Here is a 21,983-nt window from a genome sequence, read left to right on the forward strand (position 1 = left end):
ATTTTTATGGAATGGCATGTAGGCATTGGTAGTGGGACATGCCATTCCCTCCCCACTCCAGTACAACACTTTTCCCAAGCTTTAGGCAAACCCTGATGAAGCTGCTGGGCTCATTACTGTGGGGATAAATACAGGGCTGAAATGCTGTGTCAGAAGCCTGGAAGCTGCATTACCTGTTGGCTGTGTAAAGTCTAATCACCTGTGTTATGCTGAAAGCATGGGGTGATAAAAACCCAATGTTTAGTTAGCGCCCAGACTGGCAGAGACTTTTGTTTTGTTGTTCATGTTCTAAGTGACTGTTTAACATGGATGGAAAATAAACGGTATTAGACTTTTAAAATGCTGTATCCTGTGAAGTCTGTCATAGCTGCCCACTGTTCACATACAGATCCCAACATCTTATATTGCAAAAAATCTGATTATTAAACTGGTATAGAAATTGTATAAACTGCATTTCTGCACTGTATGGAGACCTCAACTCACCAAAGGTAATCAGGGATGCGATCTACATGTTCCCGGAATGAAGGAGATTCTGGTCCATCTACATGCCAGCGGACCACCATATTAATCACCTTAGAGATCTGTGGAATACAAAGGTTTGTTTCAAAATAAAGACCCACGTGTGTACTATGTTTAAATGGTTATTATTATCTTGTGGTTTGATGTAATTTACTTGTCTGGATATGTCATCATCAGTATTTGATTGGTGGGGGTCCGACACCCGGGACCCCTGTTGATCAGCTATTTGAGAAGGCAGCGGTGCTTGCAGTAGCGCTGCAGCCTTCTCACAGCTTCTACTAGGCCATGTGATGTCATTCATCGGTGACGTGGCCTAGGTGCAGCTCTGCCCCATTTAAGTGAACTGGGCTGAGCTGCAATAGTGAATTAGGCTGAGCAGAGAGAAGGCACTCACAGGAGTGCTGGTGCCCTCTCGAACAGCTGATCGACTGGGGTCCTGGGTGTAGAACCCCCACAAATCAGATACTGATGACCTATCCAGAGAATATTAAATTCTTGGAAAACCCCTTTAAAAGGGTTTTCCCATCTGGCCAGTCTTGTTTCCTGTGATAGCTGATCTAAAAATATGAAATGTAACTAATACAATAATTTTTCTGTAGTGCCCTGTTATTCTTCTATTGGTCCTCTCCTTTAAGGCTTGCAGCTCATCTAGGATTATGACCACCGCTGCGATGTAGCAGTGGTGGTTGCACTTGCGTGGTTCTTCCTTCGCATTTTCAATGTCTGATGCCCAGGTATGTGGTATGACACTTACCGGACCAATGCTGATACACTTTGTAAACCGGTCATCTGCTGTTATGTGGTCATACAATTCATGTACTGCATATCTCCGGAGAGAAGAAATGTGGTACGTCTCGTATAGATTCAAAAGGACTGCAAAGAAAAGGGCAAAATTACTTATGCAAATACAGATAATTCAATACGAAAGATGCAGAAGGCAGATTAACCTCATTTAAGAACGAGAGAATTATTACTAAAGAGTATGATGGCACATTTATATTTGCTAACATCACTGTAGTCGGCCCACATAAATAGCAGATTAAAGGGGTTGTGCCACGTTTTGAGGTTATTCACGTGATAGGGAATAACTAAGTGATCTGTGGGACCCAAGAACTGGGGTCCGTTCCCCTGTCTTGATAGAGCGGTAGGCCGAGTACAGCTATTATCAGCTATTCATTCTGTATAGGACCTGAAATAGCCAATAATAGCTACATACGGCTGTCTCCAGCAGTCATATAGAGAAAGAATGGAGCAGCAGGTCGCATGTGCAGTCTGCCCATCAGGATGGGGGAATGGGATCCCCATTCCCGGAATCATTGGGGGGGGGGGTCTCACCGGCCAGTAAATTATCCCTTATCCTACAGGATAACTCCTTTAACTATGTAAATGCAAAAGCTCCATTAATCAGAACCAGTGCCTCTCACCATAAGCGAAGTTAAGTAGTGTACTGTGCGGTGTGTAAAGATCACAGGCGGCAACATTGTTCTTCTGCGCAGGCCAATTGATACTGCTATATTCCTGCACGTACAGCTCCTGCGCGAAGGCAAACATGAAAATACGAAGCATCAAACAGTAAAAAATGTAAAAACTCAAATACACAAATTCATGTCCTGCCCCTTACTTGTCTCAAGCTGCGGATTAAGTCATCCTCATGGGCACTCAAGCGTGTAGCGTAACAGTAGCTCATGGGCAAGTAAACCTGTCGGCAGTGACACCAAAGGGTGCTAGGGTGAGCGGGAAACCACTGGGGTAAGAGCCTAAGAAAGAACAATAGGGGGTTAGAGAAGAAAAGTAAAATACTTCTTTATTATATTATGTACATTGTATAGTTTACTATGTTCTACTGTTACATCATTTATAAAACAAAAATAGAAACTATTGAACCAGAAAAGTAAAATATAGAAATGCAATAAAGTAGAATTCATATCACTTTCCCTAAAAGTCGTAAAGCAAATTACAGGCAGTCTGTTACTGAATGTGACACAGAACACTGTTGCTTAACCCCTTAAAGGGGTATTCCATTTTACACATTGATGACATATCGCTAAGATATGCCATCTAATCAGGACGGTGTTTTTCCCACCTCTGGGACCCGCTCCTATCTCCAGAAAGGGGCAGCTGAAGTGATGGAGAGTGCACCGCACATGCACAGCTACTTCTCCATACGCCGCCATGGGACTGCCTGAAATAGCTGAGCCAGCACTTAGCTGCTCTCCTGACATTGATTATATCCTAGCAATAAGCCATCAATGTCTGCGATGGGAATATCTCTTTAAAGGGGTTATCCGAGACAAAAAAATGTCCCCCATATGCCTGGGCCCCTCACACTGAATATATATCCACGCAGGGGGATAAGCAGGAGCAGCGCGGGGAGCCAGATAAGTATATTCCATGTGAGGGACCCGGGCATATGGGGGACATTTTTTAGTCTCAGATAACCCCTTTAAGGAATGGGCCAATTTTCATTTTTGGATTTTCATTTTTATCCTCCCTGTCTTCCAAGAGCAATAACTTTTTTACTTGTTTGTTCACATAGCTATATATGTTTTTGTTTTTTTATGGCACAAGTTGTATTTTTGGACTGCAACATTTCTGGGAATAGCGTGTTGGACATTGATATGCCATCAATGTCAGATATGTGCACCTCTGGGACCGACTCCTATCTCCAGAATGGGCCCCCCGATGTGAAGGGTGAGCAGCCGTGCATGTGCAGCCACCCTGTGTTCACATTTGTTGGAGTTCAGACGAACTTCCATAGCAGTGAATGGAGAGCAAACAACACATGCGCAGTGCGCTCTCCTTCACTTAGGGGACCCTGGTCTGACATTAATGGCATATCCTCGAGATATGCCATCAGTGTCTGACATGTAAATATCCCCTTAATGTTAGGGGTTGTATAAAGTTTGTCCAAAAAAAACAAAAAAAAACTCACCACATCTCTGGGAATAGCGTGTTCATTCCCTCCCAACTGTACACATTGAGCACAGCTAACCAAAATTTTCCCCAAGAAGGAATACCAATGGCACCTCCTGCAACAAAAGTTGGATATATCAGGATATAGGACAAAAAGGCCACAAGAACCAGGAAAACAGTGTTAAGAGGACAACGAATGGCAGAACAATGTATCGGCATACATGCTACAAATGTGCTGGTCTGGACTTACCTTTACTGTGAAGATTGTTGCGAGCCCGGGTTATATCTGTGTCATCCTGTGACACTCCAAGAAGGCGCAGAGAAGTGTAACTGAGAGCCGTGCCAAACACAGTACTCTTATCTTCAATGTGCCTAAATTTATGAAGTGAATTACTACAGGGAAACATGGAAACCATCAAGTTTTTAGGCGAAACTGAGTGGTGGGGAGCAGGTAAATATGCTTCCCTCCACAGATCTGGTGGGGAAGAGGGCTGCGATATATAGCTTCAAAGCTGCGCAACTGTTTATAGGGAATTGTACATAGGATTCTTAGAGAAAAAGTCACTGCAGGTATGTGTATGACTATACAGTGGCATGCAAAAGTTACTGTGAAGAGTTAAGCAACTTGAAGATGAAATGATCTCCAAAAGGCTTAAAGTTAAAGATGACACATTCCTTTTTTATTTTAAGCAAAAACTATTTTTTATTTTCATCTTTTAAATTTTTTAACTAACAAAAAAGCTAAACTTTGGGCGTCCTGCATGGTTAGTACCTAGTAGCACCCTCTTGAGCAAGTATCACAGCTTGTTAACGCTTTTTGTAGCCAACCAAAACTCTTTTAATTCTTGTTTGAGACATTTTAATTGTCACGGCTGAGGATGGGGGAAATCCTCAGCCGTGCGTGCTGGGTGATGTTATGGCTGCTCAGCCAGGAGAACAGGATAGGGAGCAGGTCACCTCCTAACAGCGTCCCTACCCTGACCCTAACTCCTAACTGCATGGGCCGACCTTAAAGGTAGGAGGACCCATGCGCAGGAACCTCAGATCCCTAACTCACCCTCCGTCCGGTCCCTGCGCTAGGAGTCGGGGTAAGACGACCTACTCCTCCTAGGCACGGAGGAGCAGGAGTCTCACTGGCCAAGCTGTTGGGAAAAGGGGAACAAATGCAAGCCTATGTATATGGCAGGTGCTGCACTAGTTCCAGCCACCTGCCACAGCCCTGCTGACTGGATCCGTGTGCAGGAAAGCTGAAGTCCACAAATAGCAAACAGAAGTCAGCACAAACTCATCCACACACCGGAACCCAGATACATGGCAGCACTAAATAATACAGGAAAACATAAACCGAACATCACACAGACTTAGCTAAACTTAAACTTATGACCACAGTGGTGGCTCTCACAGGCGGATAGAAAACCCAGGAGGCTGCTCCAGCTAGCAAGACTGAAACAACCTACTGAGCCCTGCTAAAGAGAGGGTCTATATAGGCCCATGTGGCCACACCCAAGGGTTGGACACACCCAGTGACATCACACACACACTGGGAAGGAAGTTAACCCTTCCAGTACCACAGAAGGCAAAGACACATAAAGGGGAAGTGCACACAATACATAATACACCGTGCACACAACACACACACCTAACATAAAGAAAGTCAGGTGAGACCGCATGCCAGGGCAGCAAGCTGCCTAGCGACGCTCAGGCTGCTCTGCTGCTAAATACAACACTAGTTGCCCGCGGCAACCACAAGTGAGGCCACAAACAAGCAGCCCTCACCCGTGGTTGAACACCCATACAAAACCGCAGGCAACTACATGCGGTAAAGAAGTCACGGTCATGGGCATGGCCGTGACATTAATCTATTGTTCCCTGCAAAAGTCTTCCAGTTCTGTGAGATTCATAGACCGTCTTGCATGCATGGCTCTTTTGAGGTCAATCCACAGTTTTTTTATGACATCAGATCAGGGGACTGCGAGGGCCATGGCAAAAGTTTCAGCTTCTGCCTTTTGAAGTAGACTATTGTGGATTTTGAGGTGGTTTAGGGTCATTATGTTTTTCTTAAAGCCATCCTCTTTTCAACTTCAGCGTTTTTACAGTTGGTGTTATGTTTGCCTCCAGAATTTCCTGGAATTTCATTGAATCTACTCTTCTCTCTACCTGTGAAATGTTCCCCGTGCCATTGGCTGTAACACAACCCCAAAGCATGATTGGTCCATCCCCATGCTTAATGGTTGGAGAGGTGTTCTTTTCATGAAATTCTGTGCCCTTTTTTCTCCAAACATACCTTAGCTCACTAACTATTCTAACCTCATCAGTCCACAGACTTGTTTCCAAAATGCATCAGGCTTGTTTAGATGTCCCTTTGCAAACTTCTGAAGCTAAATTTTGTGGTGAAGATGTGGGAGAATTTATCTTCTGATGATTCTTTCATAAAGGCCATATTTGTGCAGCTGTCACTTAACAGTAGAATAATGTACAACTCCAGAGTCTGCTAAATCTTCCTGAAGGCCTTTTTCAGTCAAGCGATGGTTCTGATTTGCCTTTCTAGCAATCCTATGAGCAGCTAACTCTGAAATTTTCCTTGGTCTTCCAGACCTTCTCTTGACCTCCACTGTTCCTTTTAAAGAGGACCTTTCATGACTCCTGACATACCTATTTTAATAGCTTCGTGCATTTCCCATGTACTAACAATTCTGGAGCATCTATTCTTATGGCTCTATGTTGTGCTATTCCTGTATTATTTGCACTAGAAGTTATGACTGAATTGCTATTAGACTTCAGTAAGGGTACAGAGGGGAAGTAACCAGTTTTTTTTTGGAGGGGGGGGGGGGGGTGTACCTGCACAGTCTGAAAATGGCAGGACTGAGTAGATAGAATCAGTCTGTGCAGGGACACCCCCCAACTGGTTACCTATCCTCTGTACCCTTACTGAAGGCTAATAGCAATTTATTCGTAACTTCAAGTGCAAAGAATAAAGGAATGGCACAACATAGAGCAATAAGAATAGATGTTCCAGAATTGTTATGACATGAGGAATGCATGAGGCTATTAAAATAGGCATGTCAGGAGTGGTGACAGGTCCTCTTTAACCACCTCAGCTCCCCTAACTTAAACACCCTTAATGACCAGACCACTTTTTACAATTCTGCACTACACTACTTTCACGGTTTATTGCTCGGTCATACAGAGCTTTCATTTGGTGGTATTTCATTGCTGCTGACATTTTTTTGTTATTAATCTAAATTTACAAATTTTTTTGCAAAAAAATGACATTTTTCACTTTCAGTTGTAAAATTTTTCAAATAAAACTACATTTATATATAAATTTTTCTCTAAATTTATTGTTCTACATGTCTTTGATAAGAAAAAATGCAATAAGTGTATATTTATTGGTTTGCGCAAAAGTTTTAACGTTTACAAACTATGGTACAAAAATGTGAATTTCCGCATTTTGAAGCAGCTCTGACTTTCTGAGCACCTGTCATGTTTCCTGAGGTTCTACAATGGCCAGACAGTAGAAACACCTGACAAATGACCCCATTTCGGAAAGTAGATACCCTAAGGTATTCACTGATGGGCATAGTGAGTTCATAGAACTTTAGATTTTTTTCACGTTAGCGTTTTAAAGTCTCATATTCCACTAACTTGTGACAAAAAATAAAAACTTCCATGAACTCACTATGCCCATCACGAAATACCTTGGGGTGTCTTCTTTCCAAAATTGGGTCACTTGTGGGGTAGTTATACTGCCCTGGCATTTTAGGGGCCCTAATGCGTGAGAAGTAGTTTGAAATCCAAATGTGTTAAAAATGCCCTGTGAAATCCAAAAGGTGCTCTTTAGAATTTGGGCCCCTTTGCCCACCTAGGCTGCAAAAAAGTGTCACACATGTGGTATCTCCGTACTCAAAAGAGGTAGGGCAATGTGTTTTGGGGTGTATTTTTACATATACCCATGCTGGGTGAGAGAAATATCTCTCTAAAAGGCAACTTTTCTCATTTTTTTTATACAAAATTGTCATTTTAGAGAGATATTTCTCTCACCCAGCATGGGTTTATGTAAAAAGACACCCCAAAACACATTGCCCTACTTCTCCTGAGTACGGCGATACCACATGTGTGACACTTTTTTGCAGCCTAGGTGGGCAAAGGGGCCCAAATTCCTTTTAGGAGGGCATTTTTAGACATTTGGATTCCAGACTTCTTCTCATGCTTTAGGGCCCCTAAAATGCCAGGGCAGTATAACTACCCCACAAGTGACCCCATTTTGGAAAGAAGACACCCCAAGGTATTTCGTGATGGGCATAGTGAGTTCATGGAAGTTTTCATTTTTTGTCACAAGTTAGTGAAATATGAGACTTTGTAAGAAAAAAACGCTAACTTGTGACAAAAAATAAAAAGTTCTATGAACTCACTATGCCCATCAGCGAATACCTTAGGGTGTCTACTTTCCGAAATGGGGTCATTTGTCGGGTGTTTCTACTGTCTGGCCATTGTAGAACCTCAGGAAACATGACAGGTGCTCAGTATAAATACCCCACATGTGACCCCATTTTGGAAAGGTATTCCATGAGGGGCATGGCGAGTTCATAGAAGATTTTTTTTTTTGGCACAAGTTAGCGGAAATAGATTTTTTTTTTCTCACAAAGTCTCCCTTTCCGCTAACTTGGGACAAAAATTTCAATCTTTCATGGACTCAATATGCCCCTCAGCGAATACCTTGGGGTGTCTTCTTTCCAAAATGGGGTCATTTGTGGGGTGTTTGTACTGCCCTGGCATTTGAGGGTCTCCACAACCATTACATGTATGGCCAGCATTAGGAGTTTCTGCTATTCTCCTTATATTGAGCATACGGGTAATGAGATTTTTTTGTTTTCGTTCAGCCTCTCGTTCAGCCATTTCTTCATTCGCATCGATCAATGTGGATGAAAAAATCTCTGCCAAAAAGAAAAAAGGAGGGGAAAGGCGTCTGCCAGGACATAGGAGCTCTGCCCAACATCCAAACCCACTTAGCCCGTATGCCCTGGCAAACCCCATTTCTCCATTCACATCAATCGATGTGGATAAATCATTGCCGGGAATTTTTTTTTTTATATACAAAGTGTTTGCAAAAGCATATGAACACCGCCGCCCCGTCAGCTCATATGCCTCGGCAAACGTATCTTTTTTACTGCAGAGGAGAAATCTCGTCTTGCAGCGCCGCAGACACCGACTTTTGTGTAATCTGACAGCAGCTCGTTCATCGGTTGGTCCACCTAGAAGGTAAAAAAAAAAAAAAAAAAAACAGCAACGCAATAAATTTATTAACATTAACTTTATATAACATTTGAACGGAACATTAACTTTTATAAACTTTATTTAACTTTTTGAACAGAACATACCGGTGATTTTTTTTTTTTTTTTTTACCTTTATAGGACAAACCCCTTCTTCCCCATGGGACAATGTGCAAAGCGCAAATCGCCCAGAGATGTGGCGAAGTACATTATGCACTTTGTCCCAGGTGAAAGGAGAGGTTTGCAGCAGCTGTGAGTGAAAGGGCCCTAACAGCACTGTGTGCCTGTTCTGTGTAACGTAATCCCTATACTAATAGTGTACCTGTGTGTGGTACTTCCGGAAACAGTCCCCTAAGCATAGGGCAGGGTGGTCAGGGCAGTCAGGACAGAAATAGCGGGTGTCACGCCTTATTCCACTCCTGCTACAGACACAACATCTTTTTCGGGGTGACGCTTGGGTTGAGGTACCAGCAACGACATTAGGGAAATGTCGCTTGTGTAGACGGCTCACTACACTGGTGAATGGGGCCACGGAACATCCTGGATACAGGAGGTTCTCGATGATCTCTTCCTGAAATTTGAGGAAGGATCCTGTTCTCCCAGCCTTACTGTAGAGAACAAAACTATTATATCAGCTAATTGAATTAAATATACAGACACCTTCTTATACCAGCGTCTGGTGCGGCGGGACACTAAATAAGGAGCCAACATCTGGTCATTGAAGTCCACCCCTCCCATGAGCAAATTATAGTCGTGGACCGAGAGGGGCTTTTCAATGACACTGGTTGCTCGTTCTATTTGTATTGTCGTGTCTGTGTGAATGGAGGAGAGCATGTAAACGTCACGCTTGTCTCTCCATTTCACCGCGAGCAGTTCTTCGTTACACAAGGCAGCCCTCTCCCCCCTTACAAGACGGGTGGTAACGAGCCGTTAGGAGAAGCCCCGGCGACTAGGTTGCGCGGTGCCACAGCAGCCAATCTGTTCTAGGAACAAATGCCTGAAGAGGGGCACACTTGTGTATGAATCTGCAAATTTCTGGTTGAAGTGGTCTATGAGGGGCCGAATTTTGTGGAGCCGGTCAAAAGCTGGGTGGCCTCTGGGACAAGAGGTGGTGTTGTCGCTAAAGTGCAGGAAACGCAGGATGGCCTCAAATCGTGCCCTGGACATGGCAGCAGAGAACATGGGTATGTGATGAATTGGGTTTGTGGACCAATATGACCGCAATTCATGGTTTTTTGTTAGGCCCATGTTGAGGAGAAGGCCCAGAAAATTTTTTAATTCGGAAACTTGGACGGGTTTCCACCGGAAAGACTGGCATTAAAGCTTCCCGGGTTGGCGGCTATAAATTGAGTGGCATACCGATTTGTTTCTGCCACGACTAAGTCCAAGAGCTCCGCAGTCAAGAACAGCTCAAAAAATCCCAGTGCCGAACCGATCTGAGCTGTCTCAACCCGAACTCCAGACTGGGCGGTGAAAGGGGGAACTATTTGTGCGGCTGAAGTTGGGGGCTGCCAATTAGGGTTTGCCAGCACCTCAGGGACTCTAGGGGCCTGTCTGTGCGGTGGCTGCGACGGGGGAACTAATGCACGTGCCACCATACCAGCTTCAACTGCCCTTCTGGTGCTCGCCACTTCACCATGTTGTACGGCAGTGCTGGTACTAGGTCCAGGATGGGCTGCGCTGCTGGTGTATGCCTCACCACGTAATCTGACAGCGCCAGCCCCACTCTGCTGCCCTTGAAGCGGATCCTGCGCAACCTGTGGTCTAGCAACACGGGGCCGGGTACGCCTGGTTCTATCAGGGACCTCCACCTCCTCGTCCGAACTTTGGGTCAGACTGCCACTGCTTTCTACAGGTTCGTATTCTGACCCGCTGGATTCGTCAGATGAGGGTTCCCATTCCTCATCCGACTGGGTCAGAATCCTGTAGGCCTCTTCAGAAGAATACCCCTTATTTGCCATTTGGTCAACTAAATTAAGGGGGTATTCCCTGAGACTACCCAAGAATAAAAGCAAGCCTGTCTTACAAATGGGAGGCTAGCGAAGTACCGGAAGCCGCTGCGATTGATAAAAAATATCAAAACTTACTTTTTTATCGCTGCAGTGCTTGTGAAGTCATTGTGCAGTGATCAAAAAATAATAATTTTTTTGTCACTGCGGCGGGGCGGGCGTGGGTGAACGCACGTGTGGGCGACCGATCAGGCCTGATCGGGCAAACACTGCGTTTTGGGTGGAGGGCGAACTAAGGTGACACTAATACTATTATAGATCTGACTGTGATCAGTTCTGATCACTTACAGATACTATAAAAGTACCAATGCTGATTAGCGATACGCTAATCAGCGAATCAGTGACTGCGGTGTGGTGGGCTGGGCGCTAACCGACACTAACTACCTACCAAAGGGGCCTAAACTAACCTAAAACCTAACAGTCAATACTAGTGGGGAAAAAAAGTGACAGTTTACACTGATCACTTTTTTCCCTTTCACTAGGTGATTGACAGGGGCGATCAAGGGGTGATCAAGGGGTTAATTGGGGGTGATGGGGGGTGATCTGGGGCTAAGTGTACTGTTGGTGTGTACTTACAGTGATGTGTGCTCCTCTGCTAGGACCAACCGACGAAAAGGACCAGCAGAGGAGCACAGAAGCCATTTAACACATTATATTTATAAATATAATGTGTTAACTGGCTTGTGATTTGTTTTTTTGAAAATCAACAGCCTGCCGGCGATGATCATTGGCTGGCAGGCTGATGACGAACTTCTCCTCTAACTTTTGCCGGCCCGCGATGCGCATGCGCGGGCCGGCTGTGAGCGTAATCTCGCGTCTCGCGAGATGACGCATCGGCACGTGAAGGAGGAATCAATCAGCTGCCTCTGGAACGCGATCCTGCGTTAGGCGGTCCGGAGGCGGTTAAAATGATTGAGGCCCACAAAGCAGGAGAAGGCTAGAAGAAGATAACAAAGCATTTCAGGTTGCCATTTCTTAATTACATTTCAAACTGAGGAAATGGCAACCTGAAATACTTTGTTATCTTCTTCTAGCCTTCTCCTGCTTTGTGGGCCTCAATCATTTTCATAGCATTACGCAGCTGCTTAGAAGAACCCATGACTGCTGTTTTTTGGCACAAGGTTGGAGGAATCTGGGTATTTATAAAGCTTTCATCTAGCCTTTCCTGACAATGATTGTGAACAAGAATTAACCCTAAGGCTGCATTCACACGTCCGTGCTGTGTTGCGGACCCGCAAATTGCGGATCCGCAACACACCCGCCCGGCACCCCTATAGAAATGCCTATTCTTGTCCGCCACTGCGAACAAGAATAGGACATGCTCTATCTTTTTGCAGAGCTGCGTACCCAAAGATCGGGGCCGAGCTCCGCAAATGCGGATGCGGACAGCACGCTGTGTGCTGTCCGTATCCTTTCCGTCCCCATAGAGAATGAATGGGTCCGCACCCGTTCCGCAAAATTGCGGAACGGATGCGGACTCATTTTGCGGACGTGTGAATGGAGCCTAACAGGCTATTTAAGGTCTGAGACCTCGGTCAACGTTATCCGAGCTCTCAAATCTCATTGGGTTTCCATTCTTTTGCAAGGTACTCCATTGTAGAAAACCAAAATAATACACTGATATTGCTTAAAATGTTGAAAAGTGTGTTTCCTCTTTAACTTCATGCCTCTTGGAGATAATTTGATCTTCAACTTGCTTAACTGCTTACAGTAACAGTAATTTAGACCAGGGGTCCCCAAACTTTTGCATGTCACTGAACATAATATCAGATTGCGGAGGTCCTGGCACCCCAATCAGCTTATTGAAGGGACCACAAGGGCATCTTCTTTACCAGGCAGTCAGGCACAGTGCCATACATTCTGTAGCAGTTGTGCTGGTGATAAAAGTTCCTCCGTCCCATTCACTTGAGCAGGGCAGAACTGTAGTACCAGGTACAGCCACTACAAAGTGTATAGCACTGTGCCTAGTAAAAAAAACGAAGAGGCCGCAGCACTTGTCCAAGCCCTGCAGCCCCATCAACCATGATCAAGGTCCAGCTCCTGGCACCCCCTGTAATTGGCTGTTTGAAGAGGGGGCAGAACTTGATTGCTCAATATTAAAATCCCAGAGAACCCCTTTAATACAAGTACTACGCCCATTACAATAATATAGTGTAGATTACAGCCATGGTGCACGGATTTTGCACATATTATCAAAAACGTAAAAAAATCTATTGAAGTTGAAAAGTCAAGAGAAAAATACACTAAAGCGCTATCATCTGACCTTTGACTAGTGCTATAATACTCTAGATATGCCTAGATAGTAAGTAAAGCATTAAAGGGGCAGTGTACCATTTTACACACATCTATATATTAAACGCTTTGTACAAAGACTTCAGTGAACGCAGCATGTCCATACACAGTGCACACCGCTATGTGCTCTGAGTGCTTATAAACTCTGAAACAATTAAAACCGTCATATACTCACAGGCCCCATCCGCCATCAGGAAGCTGTACGGATCGCAAGTACCGGATCATCTCCTGCTTGGTAGCGTCAGGGAGGGGGGTCTGAGTCACGTGGCATGCAATCAGAAGACCTACGAGAGTGTCACAAATTTACAGAAACTATTCCCCCACAACAGACAGAGTCATAGGAGTCATGCAGAGATGAAAAGCCTCACCTGGCATTAAGAAGAGTGGCCCGCCATAATCCCCAGCCCAGTGGCCATCCTCGGCTTGTAAAGCAGAGTAAAATGTTAGTCCATTTTCGGCTCCATCTTGGGCAGTAAACGCCTTTGGTAAGTCCTTAAAATAATCATTCTGCATAGAAACAGCAGAAGCCGCGTGTTACTGATTTTACAGCCATTTACAGATATCACATTACATTAGAGACATCATTCCAATGAACGGACATACAAAAATGGCTCCTGTAGATAAATGCAATGGAGGGAGTGATCTGTGGCGGTCTAAATTTGGTCTCAACAGGCTAAGGGCTCATGGACACGACAGTATTTTTCTTCCGTTTCTGATAGTTTTTTTTTTTACAGGTCCGATGAAGAACCATTAATTTCAATGGGGCTTGAAAAAACCCAGAAATGACTCTGTGTGCATTCCATGTCCGTATGTCTGTTCCGTAAAAATTTGAATAGAACTATGTCCTATTCTTGTCCATTTTGCGGACAACGACAGGCTTTGTTATAATGAATCTGCAAAAACAGATGTCATCCCTTTTTTTTAGCGGATCCATGTTTTCCGAATCGCACAGCAAAATACATACAGTCGTGTGCATGAGTCCTACTACTAAGAACATGTAAATCTCACAGGTAATGCCAACCCCCGTAAATTATGTAATTATGAGAGCATATCTCAGCAGGATTAGGCTACTTTCACACTAGCGTTTTTGCTGGATCCGGCAGGGTCCAGCAAAAACGCTTCCGTTACTGATAATACAACCACCTGCATCCGTTATGAACGGATCCGGTTGTATTATCTTTAACATACTATGGTCAAAAATCTGGCAACTAAAATTTAATGTTGATAAGTGCAAGATAATGCACCTGGGGCGTAAAAACCCAAGAGCAGAATATAAAATCATTGATACAGTCCTAACCTCAGTATCTGAGGAAAGGGATTTAGGGGTCATTATTTCAGAAGACTTAAAGGTAGGCAGACAATGTCATGGAGCAGCAGGAAATGCTAGCAGAATGCTTGGGTGTATAGGGAGAGGAATTACCAGTAGAAAGAGGGAGGTGCTCATGCCGCTCTACAGAGCACTAGTGAGACTTCATTTGGAGTATTGTGCTCAGTACTGGAGACCATATCTCCAGAAGGATATAGATACTCTAGAGCAGGCATGTCCAAACTGCGGCCCTCCAGCTGTTGCAAAACTACAACTCCCAGCATGCCTGTATAGCTTACAGCTATTAGGGCATGCTGGGAGTTGTAGTTTTGCAACAGCTGGAGTGCCGCAGTTTGGACATGCCTGCTCTAGAGAGAGTTCAGAGAAGAGCTACTAAACTGGTACATGGATTGCAGGATAAAACTTACCAGGAAAGATTAAAGGACCTTAACATGTATCGCTTGGAAGAAAGACGAGACAGAGGGGATATGATAGAAACTTTTAAATACATAAAGGGAATCAACAAGGTTAAAGAGGAGAGAATATTTAAAAGAAGAAAAATTGCTACAAGAGGACATAGTTTTAAATTAGAGGGGCAAAGGTTTAAAAGTAATATCAGGAAGTATTACTTTACTGAGAGAGTAGTGGATGCATGGAATAGCCTTCCTGCAGAAGTGGTAGCTGCAAATACAGTGAAGGAGTTTAAGCATGCATGGGATAGGCATAAGGCCATTCTTCATATAAGATAGGGCCAAGGGCTATTCATAGTATTCAGTATATTGGGCAGACTAGATGGGCCAAATGGTTCTTATCTGCCGACACATTCTATGTTTCTATACCCAAGACGAATCCGTCATTAACTCCATTGAAAGTCAATGGGGAATGGATCCGTTTTCTATTGTGGCAGATTGCGGCAGAGAAAACGGATCCGTCCCCATTGACTTACATTGTGTGCAAGGACAGATCCGTCTTGCTTCGCATCCCAGGACAGAAAGCAAAATACAACTGGTCTGGGAACGCAACTAAATGGAAAGGAATGCATTTTGGAGCATTCCATTCTGCTCAGTTCAGTTTTGTCCCCATTGACAATGAACGGGGACAAAACTGAAGAGTTCTTTTCCGGTATTGAGCCACTATGACATATCTCAATACCGAAAAAACGATTTTTTGTAAAACTTACCAGTAAAATCTCTTTCTCACTCTTCACTGGGGGACACAGGAACCGTGGGTATAGCTATGTCCTCTAGGAGGTGTTGACACTAGGTAAAAGCTGTTAGCTCCTCCCCTGGTAGCTATACCCCCTCCAGCCTGGAGAGAGAGCTTCAGTTTGTGCACAAGCAGTAGGAGAAGCAAGCTAAACAATGAAAAAAACATGGAACACCAACCATGCCAAGGACCCAACGGGGTTCTAACAAGCAACTGCCACAACTGTGGTCGAACAACAATACTGGGTCGGTGCTGTGTCCCCCAATGAAGAGCGAGAAAGAGATTTTACTGGTAAGTTTTACAAAAATCTCGTTTTCTCGCCCATATTCATTGGGGGACACAGGAACCATGGGACGTCCAAAAGCAGTCCACAGGGAGGAAAAAACACAGACCCATGGAAGCAAGCGTCCCTGCAGGCATCTAAGAAACTGCCGCCTGCAAGACCATGCGGCCCAAGGCAGCGTCCGCCGATGCATCAGTATGCACCTGGTAAAATCTTGTGAATGTGTGTAAGGAGGACCAAGTAGCCGCTTTACACAACTGTGCAGCCGAAGCGCGATTCCTCCGAGCCCAAGATGCACCCACAACTCTGGTGGAGTGACCCGTGACACCTAAGGGCGGAACCCTGCCCCGGGTGCGGTATGCCTCCGCAATTGCAGCCTGAATCCAACGTGCGATTGCCACCTTGGAGGCCGCCAATCCCTTGTGAGGACCCTCCAGAATCACAAAAAGGAAGTTTGTACGGCAGAAGGGACCGGAGGCGGCTAAATAGATCTTTAGAGCTCTGACAACATCCAAATGGTGTAAATCCCTTTCCTTAGGGTGTGAAGGAGAGGGACACAGTGAGGGAAGGACAATTTCCTCGTTGATATGAAAGTCAGTGACCACCTTCGGAAGAAAAGAAGGAACGGATCAGAGAACCGCTTTATCCTTACACTGCGTGCAGAATTATTAGGCAAATGAGTATTTTGACCACATCATCCTCTTTATGCATGTTGTCTTACTCCAAGCTGTATAGGCTCGAAAGCCTACTACCAATTAAGCATATTAGGTGATGTGCATCTCTGTAATGAGAAGGGGTGTGGTCTAATGACATCAACACCCTATATTAGGTGTGCATAATTATTAGGCAACTTCCTTTCCTTTGGCAAAATGGGTCAAAAGAAGGACTTGACAGGCTCAGAAAAGTCAAAAATAGTGAGATATCTTGCAGAGGGATGCAGCACTCTTAAAATTGCAAAGCTTCTGAAGCGTGATCATCGAACAATCAAGCGTTTCATTCAAAATAGTCAACAGGGTCGCAAGAAGCGTGTGGAAAAACCAAGGCGCAAAATAACTGCCCATGAACTGAGAAAAGTCAAGCGTGCAGCTGCCAAGATGCCACTTGCCACCAGTTTGGCCATATTTCAGAGCTGCAACATCACTGGAGTGCCCAAAAGCACAAGGTGTGCAATACTCAGAGACATGGCCAAGGTAAGAAAGGCTGAAAGACGACCACCACTGAACAAGACACACAAGCTGAAACGTCAGACTGGGCCAAGAAATATCTCAAGACTGATTTTTCTAAGGTTTTATGGACTGATGAAATGAGAGTGAGTCTTGATGGGCCAGATGGATGGGCCCGTGGCTGGATTGGTAAAGGGCAGAGAGCTCCAGTCCGACTCAGACGCCAGCAAGGTGGAGGTGGAGTACTGGTTTGGGCTGGTATCATCAAAGATGAGCTTGTGGGGCCTTTTCGGGTTGAGGATGGAGTCAAGCTCAACTCCCAGTCCTACTGCCAGTTTCTGGAAGACACCTTCTTCAAGTAGTGGTACAGGAAGAAGTCTGCATCCTTCAAGAAAAACATGATTTTCATGCAGGACAATGCTTCATCACACGCGTCCAAGTACTCAAAAGCGTGGCTGGCAAGAAAGGGTATAAAAGAAGAAAATCTAATGACATGGCCTCCTTGTTCACCTGATCTGAGCCCCATTGAGAACCTGTGGTCCATCATCAAATGTGAGATTTACAAGGAGGGAAAACAGTACACCTCTCTGAACAGTGTCTGGGAGGCTGTGGTTGCTGCTGCACGCAATGTTGATGGTGAACAGATCAAAACACTGACAGAATCCATGGATGGCAGGCTTTTGAGTGTCCTTGCAAAGAAAGGTGGCTATATTGGTCACTGATTTTTTATTTTTTTTGAATGTCAGAAATGTATATTTGTGAATGTTGAGATGTTATATTGGTTTCACTGGTAAAAATAAATAATTGAAATGGGTATATATTTGTTTTTTGTTAAGTTGCCTAATAATTATGTACAGTAATGGTCACCTGCACACACAGATATCCCCCTAAAATAGCTAAAACTAAAAACAAACTAAAAACTACTTCCAAAAATATTCAGCTTTGATATTAATGAGTTTTTTGGGTTCATTAAGAACATGGTTGTTGTTCAATAATAAAATTAATCCTCAAAAATACAACTTGCCTAATAATTCTGCACTCCCTGTATGAATAACCAGGAATGGTTCTCTGCAAGAAAGCGCCGCCAACTCGGACACCCGTCTGATGGCAGTGATAGCTACAAGGAAAACTACCTTTTAGGACAGGAGTTGGAGAGAAATCTCCCGCAAGGGGTCAAAGGGGGAAGCCTGGAGCGCTGAGAAGACTAAATTCAGATCCCAAGGCGGTAAAGGAGGACGGTACGGAGGAACCGTATGTGCCACTACCTGAAGAAAAGTCCTTACAGGCCCAAGGGGGGCCAGAGGGCACTGGAAAAGGATAGAAAGCGCCGACACCAAAGAACTAAGGGCCAGACCAAGGTCCAACCCGAAGTGGTGGAATGTTCCGGCTTTCACAGAAGTCCTGTAATAGATCCTGGACGATGCAGGCTTCCTGGCCTGAATCATGGTGCGGATGACATCCGCTGAAAAACCTCTTCACGTCAGAATGGCCACGCCGTCAAACGAAGAGACCTTAAATGCTGATGGAAGACTGGTCCCTGCGAAAGAAGGTCATCTCTGAGTGGTAGGCACCAAGGGACGTCTCCTAGAAGGAGAACGAGGTCGGCGTACCACTCGCGACGGGGCCAATCCGGGCCAATCGTCGGAATGCCCTCCATCCTGATTTTTTGTAGAACCCTGGGTAGGAGAGGGAAGGGGGGAAACACGTAAAGGAGGGAGAACCCATGGCAAGGGGAGATCAGGGCGTCCACGCCGCAAGCTTCCGGATCTCTTGCTCGGGAGAGGAAGGTGGGAAGTTTCCGATTGAGTCTTGAGGCCATCAAGTCCACGTCGGGGCTACCCCAACATAGACAGATCGACTCGAATACCTCCGGGTGGAGGGACCCCTCGCCCGGATCTATTGTCATCCTGCTGAGGAAGTCCACAGTCCAGTTCTCCACACCCGGGATGTAGATTGCTGAAATTGCCGGTACGTGGGCCTCCGCCTACCGTAAGATCTTGGTAGATTCCTGCATCACCGCGAAACTGCGTGTTCCCTCCTGGTGGTTGATGTACGCCACCGCCGTGGCGTTGTCCAACTGGACTCTGAGGGGTGCAACCCTTCAGGAGGTGGGTCCAGGCCGGAGGGATAAAAGAATCGCCCTGTGCTCCAGGACATTGATCGGAAGCTTGGACTCCAACCGAGACCATGTGCCTTGGACTGTCCTGGGAGGGAACACTCCTCCCCAACCTTGCAGACTGGCGTCGGTGGTAACAACCGTCCAGGATATTGGAAGGAAAGACCTTCCCAGAACTGGAAATGACAGCCACCAACAAAGAGATGACCTCACTTGGGGAGAGAGGCGGATGGGATTTATCCCAGGAGGACAGGATCGCTCTCTGGAACCTGCGAGAGTGGAACTGGGCAAAGGGAATCGCCTCGAAAAAGGCGACCATCTTCTCTAACATCCTCATGCAGAGGCAAATGGACGGAAGCCTGTAGTCGAGAAGTACCCTCACCGAACGGTGTAAGGCCAGTCGCTTGTTCGGAGGAAGGCGAACTTGTGCCACTTCCGTGTCCAGAAGCATACCCAGAAAGACCAGTTGTCTGGAGGGAGTCAGAGATGACTTCTGCAGATTGACCAGCCACCCGAAATGTGCAAGGGCTTCCAGCGTGATCTGTACGCTGCTCGATGCCTGAGCGAAAGAGGGAGCCTTGATGAGGATGTCGTCCAGATAAGGCATAAGGAAGATGCCTCTGGAACGGAGCAGGGTGAGAAGAGGGGCCATAATTTTTGTGAAAACCCGAGGTGCAGTCGCCAGCCCGAACGGGAGGGCAACAAACTGGTAATGATAGTCTCTAATTGCAAACCACAGGAAGCGCTGATGACTCCACGTGATGGGGACGTGGAGGTATGCGTCCTGCCGAAAGGAATTCCGCCCGTTCCAGAGAAGCAATTACGGAACAAAGGGATTCCATCCAAAACCGCTGAGGCGGAGGAACTTGTTCAGCAGTTTAAAGGTCCAGGATTGGGTGCACAGAGCCCTCCTTTTTGGGGACCACAAAAAGGTTAGAGTAGAACCCCTTGAACCTCTCTGCCCGGGGAACAGGAGAGATAACTCCTCGGTCCAGGAGGGACTGAATGTCCTGGGAGAAGGCGACCGTTTGCTCGGGGTCTGGGGGAAGGGACGAGAACTCGATTGCATATCCCGAGGATACAATCTCGAGTGCCCAAGCGTCGGAGACGTGGGCCCGCCAGACGTCTTGGAAGAGGAGGAGGCGGACCCCCACCCTGTTGGGTGGGGGCGCACCTTCAGACTGAGGACTGCTTAGCCGCAGAAGGTTGAGCGGCCTGAGACCTGGGACGCCAGGATGGCTGTGCCCGAAAGGACGGCTTTTTGCGTTGATCCTGGGAAGTAAACCCCCCCCCCCCGCGGAAGAGCTCGCTGCGGGGCGGGAACTAGCGAATTGACGAAAGGGCCTACCACGTGAGGAACCTGACCTAGCGTGAGAGGCCCGCTTAGCTCTAGGTTGTGCGAGATGGGTGCTCTTGCCTCCCGTGGCCTCGGAAATAATTTCGTCCAGCCGAGTACCAAAGAGACGGGCGCCGGCGAAGGGAAGTCCGGTTAGAGAACGCTTGGAAGTCGCGTCCGCTGCCCACACCTTCAGCCAGAGCTCACGGCGTAAGGTGAATGCAAGCGCTGAAGAGCGACGAAAAATCATTATGGTGAGGAAACACCTTGTTTTGACCTCTTTTGAACTGAAGAAGGATAGTTGGTTAGTGGGGGGTGGGGGGATCATCCTGCACCTGGAAGGTGTCGTGGATGGCAGCAATGAGGCTATCCACAGTGGAGGCCAACTTGGAAGGCTGCTCCGTATCCATATCAAAATCAGAATTCTCAACCTCTCCTTCGGACGGCACATCCCCAGGAGAAGAAAAACCTGAGTGAGATCGTACACAGGGTGTATCAGAGGAAGAAACGTGTTCTGCTCTGGGACGTTTTTGTGACTGCAGTGCGCTGACGGATTTACCAGAGGGAAGTGACCTAGGGGGATCACCCGAGCAAGAAGCTCTGGAGGGTGCATCCGAAGGGAGGTCCAGCCTGCGCTGGTGGCGTATTCTCAACCAAGCGACCCACTATAGATAGGGTTGATTGGGAGATTTTAGTGAGGTTTTCCACCGCCTGAGAGAGGGAGAATATGGTTGCCCTCAAGGGAATTTTGCCTGACACATGGAGCAGGCATAATGGACAGCTATAGGCAGCTTAGGAAGAGCACCAGAGGGACCTGACATCCTTCAGCTACTGGCACCATAGTGGCAGGACGCTGGAAGAGGGACTTGGATAGGTGACCCTTCTGCTGGTGGGATGCAGGCGAGCGAGGCTGCCCTGGTCCACCTTGTCTTCCTATGGGGGAGGAGGCAGCGTGGCGGACCAACGCTGGCGTGCTCCCCGGGAGAACAGGGAGGCTAGGTGACCACTGTTTCCTACCTGAAAAAAAAAATAGTCAGGTCCATAAATATTGGGACATCTACACAATTCTAACATTTTTGGCTATATACACCACCACAATGGATTTGAAATGAAACAGACAAGATATGCTTTTACATCCAAATCAGGTGAACAGTGTAGGAATTACAACAGTTTGCATATGTGCCTCCCACTTGTAAAGGGCTTCTGTCACCCCCCAAAAGTCATTTTTCATTTTTGGGCTAATTAAAATCCTTATAGTGCGATTATTCAATATATAGTGCTCTTACATTTTTCTGTGGTTTAGTTTCTTCAAAAATGCCACTTTTATAAAATGTTAATTACCTCGCTACCAGCAAGTAGGGCGGTTGCTTACTGGTAGCCGTCGCATCCTCCTTTAAAAAAAACGCCCCCTCCTCCTGTTGATTGACAGGGCCAGCGAGCGCTCTCCTCCTAAGGCTGGCCCTGTCTGCGTTCCAAATCTTGCGCCTGCGCTGTACCGGTCTTCAGTCGGCGCAGGCGCACTGAGAGGAGGACGCTCGCTCGGCCGCTCCTTCCTCAGTGCGCCTGCGC

The 21,983-nt window shown here is 46.2% G+C and overlaps 1 protein-coding gene across 1 annotated transcript in view; it reads right to left on the reverse strand.

The window, feature by feature from the left end:
- Window positions 1-21,983, reverse strand: part of LOC121008549 (lanosterol synthase-like) — a 111,339-nt gene that overhangs the window by 75,278 nt on the left and 14,078 nt on the right. Inside the window, exons 3-10 of the mRNA XM_040441176.1 lie at window positions 13,373-13,511; window positions 13,180-13,288; window positions 3,683-3,804; window positions 3,452-3,548; window positions 2,141-2,276; window positions 1,944-2,052; window positions 1,274-1,392; window positions 484-581 (exon numbers count right to left, since the gene is read on the reverse strand). Of these exons, the coding sequence (XP_040297110.1) occupies window positions 484-581; window positions 1,274-1,392; window positions 1,944-2,052; window positions 2,141-2,276; window positions 3,452-3,548; window positions 3,683-3,804; window positions 13,180-13,288; window positions 13,373-13,511 (929 nt within the window). The remainder of the gene's footprint in view (window positions 1-483; window positions 582-1,273; window positions 1,393-1,943; window positions 2,053-2,140; window positions 2,277-3,451; window positions 3,549-3,682; window positions 3,805-13,179; window positions 13,289-13,372; window positions 13,512-21,983) is intronic.

The sequence above is a fragment of the Bufo bufo genome, chromosome 7 (assembly GCF_905171765.1).
Source record: "Bufo bufo chromosome 7, aBufBuf1.1, whole genome shotgun sequence".
In the NCBI taxonomy this organism is placed as follows: Eukaryota; Metazoa; Chordata; class Amphibia; order Anura; family Bufonidae; genus Bufo; species Bufo bufo.